Genomic DNA, 6000 nt, shown 5'->3' with positions numbered 1-6000 from the left:
GATACATGGCCCCATTCATTCTTTCCTTTACACGGATCAGTCGTCCTGGTCCCTTTCCAGAAAAACAGCCCCAAAGCATGATGTTTCCACCCCCATGCTTCACAGTAGGTATGGTGTTCTTTGGATGCAACTCAGCATTCTTTGTCCTCCAAACACGACGAGTTGAGTTTTTACCAAAAAGTTATATTTTGGTTTCATTTGACCATATGACATTCTCCCAATCTTCTTCGGGATCATCCAAATGCTCTCTAGCAAACTTCAGACAGGCCTGGACATGTACTGGCTTAAGCAGGGGGACACGTCTGGCACTGCAGGATTTGAGTCCCTGGCGGCGTAGTGTGTTACTGATGGTAGGCTTTGTTACTTTGGTCCCAGCTCTCTGCAGGTCATTCACTAGGTCCCCCCGTGTGGTTCTGGGATTTTTGCTCACTGTTCTTGTGATCATTTTGACCCCACGGGGTGAGATCTTGCTTGGAGCCCCAGATTGAGGGAGATTATCAGTGGTCTTGTATGTCTTCCATTTCCTAATAATTGCTCCCACAGTTGATTTTTTCAAACCAAGCTGTTTACCTATTGCAGATTCAGTCTTCCCAGCCTGGTGCAGGTCTACAATTTTTGTTTCTGGTGTCCTTTGACAGCTCTTTGGTCTTGGCCATAGTGGAGTTTGGAGTGTGACTGTTTCAGGTTGTGGACAGGTGTCTTTTATACTGATAACAAGTTCAAACAGGTACCATTAATACAGGTAACAAATGGAGGACAGAGGAGCCTCTTAAAGAAGAAGTTACAGGTCTGTGAGAGCCAGAAATCTTGCTTGTTTGTAGGTGACCAAATACTTATTTTCCACCATAATTTGCAAATAAATTCATAAAAAATCCTACAATGTGATTTTCTGGATTTTTTTTGTCATTTTGTCCATCATAGTTAAAGTGTACCTATGATGAATTACAGGCCTCTCTCATCTTTTTAAGTGGGAGAACTTGCACAATTGGTGGCTGACCAAATACTTTTTTGCCCCACTGTACATACAATTGAAGTCGAAAGATTACATACACTTATGTTGGAGTCATTAAAACTCGTTTTTTCAACCACTCCACAAGTTTCTTCTCAACAAACTATAATTTTGGCAAGTCGGTTAGGGCATCTACTTTTTGCATGACACAAGTCATTTTTCCAACAATTGTTTACAGACAGATTATTTCACTTATAATTCACTGTATCACTTAAAGACCAAAAAGTACATTTTTGTTTTCATGAACTTCCACGATATAGGCAATCTTTACTTTGTGGTTGTGGAATATAGTGGAAACCCTTTCCAAGCTCAGCGCAGTCAGTAATTGACCTAAAAACGAATGACTGGCTAGATCCCATCTGTGGCAAGAACAGAAACCTAGAGGTTAGAAGGAAGCCAAGGAGTCTTATGCCATTTTAATTCTAAATTATAAACAAGCAAATCAAAATCAATACATCAAAAGGACAACATGAATTCTCATTTATTAACAGATTTGATCACCTAATTATAGCACATAAACAGGTACCACCTGACTATATCAAATAATGTTTTGGCGGGGGTGTTATAGCCTGAGTACCAGTCTCTTTAACTAACATTCCACTCCTGCCATTTTCAAATATGAACATTCTATCATGAGCTGGAGGTTAAAAGATGAGTGGATCCTGATTAGATAACCCTCACAGCTATCCTCCAATCACAAATATTATCTAAATATTGAAACTGTCGCTTTTTACCCCCACAGAACACGCTGGTATCCGGTTGCTAAGCAATCGTTCTTTGTTTGTCTAGAAGTAACCAGTCTGCTAAATTGTTAGCTCAAATCTAAACTCTCAAACTAAATACATACTGAAATTCCAGACACAAAGCCTATTACATAGCGAACAGCAACATTTTAGATTTTGACGTTATATTTATATTTGAGGCTCCACATGTCGTGGGAAATATGAATGTTATTTCCAACAACCAATGAGCAACTCCGCTGTAAATCCAGCTGCATATTATTAAATGTTGAGATTGCAGAAAGGCCAATCTCCTGCCATTTTCAAATATGAAAATTATACAATCATCTGGAGGTTAATAACAGAGGAGTTGATCCTGATTTGTTGAAACGTCAGAAAGGCCAGTCTCTTTGGCAATGACATGGAGTAGAAAGTTAGCTAAAAAAGACTGGTACACAGACTAGGCGTGTTATAAAAACGAGGGACATTATATTTGTTATGAATGGAATTTAGGCAAAACCAAATTCAGAGGGTGAATATAGGGTGTGTTCGTACGTAAATTCAGAGCATTGGCAAATTGTCCGTTCCTCAATTCTGCTCGCACACTGGGACACGTTGATCCGTGCGTCTGACTTCACAACGGCAGTCAAGCCGGCAGTAAAGCACTCATGCTAACTGGCTGAAGTTGGCTAGCTTGCTAGCTACTTCCAGAAACAAATAAGATAACACCTCACTCTGACAATTTTATTTGCAATAGCAGAGCTGATTAGGCTGTTTCCATGTTATCTGGAGCGTTGGTGACTGTAACTGTGCTGCTGGCAACAATTTAATGACGTTTTTTTTGCCAATGTTTACTGACACCAGTCATTAAATCGGAGTAGATAGCCAGAGTGAGTTTACGTACGAACTGATAGTGTTACACTTCAATTACAGCGTTATTTACTATGCCAACACACCAAACAAGTCTGTATCATGTGAGCGTACCCAGGACACTTCACATGATAACTGGAATATTTAAGCTAAAGAATAGGTCCCAGACATCCCCTATATAGCCTACATCTCAAGCTACACTGCTATGATTTCTCCCCATTGTGGACACTCCTATGTCTGATGAGGTTACTAAGGAAGGAAAAGCTCTTGTAACACAGCTTACACATGAAGGGCCTCTCCTTGGTGTGAACAGTCTGGTGCTGCTTCACATAGTTCACCTTAGCAAAACGCTTCCCACACGTGGGACAGGCATACGGCTTGTCAGCGTCTGTCCTAACACTCGGCCTACCACATTGTGACCCAATGACACCAGAGGTAGAAGCAGGAGCCACCACCCCCAGGTGGTTGGTCTTTGCGCTCCTACCTTGACCTCTAGCCATTGTTTGGGTGTTGTTGGGATTGTGTGCTGTGTTATAGGCTAGGTACCTCTTGTGATGAACACCCATTCTGACCCTGTCTGTATTGGTGGGGTAACCATGAGGTAACTGAGGAAGGCTAGACCCAGGTCCAGGATTTCTATGAACCCAGTCACCAGGCATTAAACAAGACCCTGAAGGAGAAGACACACTTGCTGATAGACTACCACCAGGGGGGTCTCCCACCACTCTCTGTGAAGGCTGAAGCCCAGGGTGACCTGCTCTGTTCATCATGGATACTGTGGTGTTTGTATCATAGGAACAGGAGGGTCTATCTCTATCAGCCCCAGGCCCTGCTTCATCCCTGCACTGAGACTGTGAAGAGAAGGGTCTGGGCTGCAGACTGGATTCCTGACTGGAGCCTCCGTCTCTCTGATGACCACCAGGACTGAGGTTGTTCAGTCCACCTGTCCACTGGTTGTGTTCGGTGTGCTGGTGGTGGAGTCTCGGTCCTTCGTGGTTCGGTCCTGGTCCTGACTTGGGAAGGAAGAGCAACGGCTCCTGATCCAGGGTTCTGATCCGTGGCCAGGGTTTGTGACCAGGTGCTTCAGAGGTCCAGTCTCTCCCGTCAGCAACACCGGATATCAGCAGGTCTTCATGGACTGCAGACTGTAAACACAAATTGTACAGAAGAACATAAAGGTTTATATAAGAAGCTCTTTGCTGTACACAGAAAAACATGACATGAAATGATTAAATGTTAAGCACAGTTTAGCCATTTAACACTGTGATTCAAGTACCTAACAATATGGAGCCATTTGAGTTTATTATAAATAAATAATGTGTGTCACTGGCTTACTGGGGCTCTCTCATACCGTCCCTGGCAGTGGTGCGTCACCTGAGTGGGTTGAGTCACTGATGTGATCATCCTGTCTGGGTTGGCGCCCCCCCAAGTACTTCTCCTGTCCTATTCGGTGTCCTGTGTGAATTTAAGTGTGCTCTCTCTATTTCTCTCTTTCTTTCTCTCTCTCGGAGGACCTGAGCCCTAGGACCATGCCTCAGGACTACCTGACATGATGACTCCTTGCTGTCCCCAGTCCACCTGGCCATGCTGCTGCTCCAGTTTCAACAGTTCTGCCTTATTATTATTGGACCATGCTGGTCATTTATGAACATTTGAACATCTTGGCCATGTACTGTTATAATCACCACCCGGCACAGCCAGAAGAGGACTGGCCACCCCACAGAGCCTGGTTCCTCTCTAGGTTTCTTCCTAGGTTTTGGCCTTTCTAGGGAGTTTTTCCTAGCCGCCGTGCTTCTACACCTACATTGCTTGCTGTTTGGGGTTTTAGGCTGGGTTTCTGTACAGCACTTTGAGATATCAGCTGATGTATGAAGGGCTATATAAATACATTTGATTTGATTTGTTGATTCAAGAATGAAGTATAATATTTTGGTTCCACAGAACAGAAGGAGAAACTAAAGGCGTTCCCTTTCCTACTGTTATTTATCAATGGGCTTGTGAAGCCATTTAGTGTTGAGGCATTGTCTGAGGTCTGGTTTAACATTAGAGGAGTGTGAGGAGGACGAAGGCCAGGGAGTGTCTGTGTTGTCACAGGGTCCATGTTCCAGTTGATAGATCCTATAGAAGGCAGGCTGAAGGCAGCACCTGTTAGGTGGTTAACCTGAGGTGCCATCAGTGTCTCTGAATCACAACTATAGGAGCAGGACGGAGCATCGCTAGCCCAGTCTGTGTCTGTTCTCTCCCCCTGCATACAGACACACCTCAAATCGACACCTCACCCAGTCTGTTGTCAGTTTGGTTGTTGTTTTGTGTTCAACTGTCTGTTTCTGGTTAACAGTGTTGTTCCCAAGCCCAGAGTTGAGGACGCTGTCCCTTCCCACTGACCTCCACTATGTCGCCTCTGGTTCTGGCCTGCTCAGTGATGTCGTCCCCCGGGCCCTTGGCTGCACCAGTCTGGGACTGGGAATCTAAGATGGTCACCCAGTCTCCTCTGTTAGCTTCCAGCCAACCACCTGCAGGAAGAGGTTGCAAAATAGACTTTACAAACATGTCAGAGAACTCTACATATGTTGTTTTTTTGTCAATTACCTGGTCAAGTACACACATTATAATGTGTGTTTTTGTATGTAAACATAAGCTGTATTGATAAAAACATTTGAATGAAGAAAATTAAGAAAAAAAAACAATATCCAGGTGCATCACTATTCCCATTGAATATCTATTACTGTATGTAGGCTATATGTATTTCTCCCTTACCTTGCTCCCCCATCTTTAGTCCACTCAGCAGATCAATGCTCTCTGGTCCGTCTTCTATAGTCTCCTCTTTGACCAGCAGCAGATCAGGCTTCCCATCCTCCATGTCTACTGACTGTAAGAGATACAGAATGAGAGGATGTTGGATCAAGAAATCTGATAGGAGCATCCTGCTGTGGAGCATCTTCTGATTGGACAATGAAGGATTGCTATAAATACTATCTAAACATGTTAGTTGATTTGATTAGTTGACACTAATACTTGGATGATTCAAAGGCATGATACCACAGCTCTCCTCTGAGACACTTTGTGGATACAGGCCCTGACTTAATACCATTCAGACAGTAGTTTACAGTGGGCTCACCTCAGTGAGACTGTGTGTGGTCCTGTACTGCTCAGCTGGCTCCTCTGTGGGTTCAGGAGGAGGTGTAGTCTGGTTGTCCTCCATGACCATGGTCCCCTCGGGGTTCCCCAGACTCTCCTCACACCCCTCCTCCTTCACCAGCAGCACCTCTGGACCCTCCTCCTCCTGGAAGACAGGTGATACAGATTACACAGACATACACTCCCTCAGGTACGTACACACAGATAATAAACACAGTCAACATGGAGTGTTTACCCATCCCCACTATGTTTGAGTCCTATACT

The 6000-nt window shown here is 44.1% G+C and overlaps 1 protein-coding gene across 3 annotated transcripts in view; it reads right to left on the bottom strand.

Moving 5' to 3' along the window:
• Positions 1-1394: 1394 nt before the first annotated feature.
• The window catches only part of LOC110534477, a 60242-nt gene continuing 55636 nt past the window's right edge, over positions 1395-6000 (bottom strand). For all 3 annotated transcript variants that reach the window (XM_021619349.2, XM_036934466.1, XM_036934465.1), the window contains 2 exons: positions 4984-5111; positions 1395-3743 (listed from right to left, as the gene is read on the bottom strand). In XM_021619349.2, the coding sequence (XP_021475024.2) occupies positions 2802-3743; positions 4984-5111 (1070 nt within the window). In that variant the 3' untranslated portion in view covers positions 1395-2801. The remainder of the gene's footprint in view (positions 3744-4983; positions 5112-6000) is intronic.

The sequence above is a fragment of the Oncorhynchus mykiss genome, chromosome 10 (genome assembly GCF_013265735.2).
Source record: "Oncorhynchus mykiss isolate Arlee chromosome 10, USDA_OmykA_1.1, whole genome shotgun sequence".
NCBI lineage: Eukaryota > Metazoa > Chordata > Actinopteri > Salmoniformes > Salmonidae > Oncorhynchus > Oncorhynchus mykiss.
The sequence above is the reverse complement of the archived record's forward strand: the minus strand, read 5'-3'. Positions and strand labels throughout refer to the sequence as shown.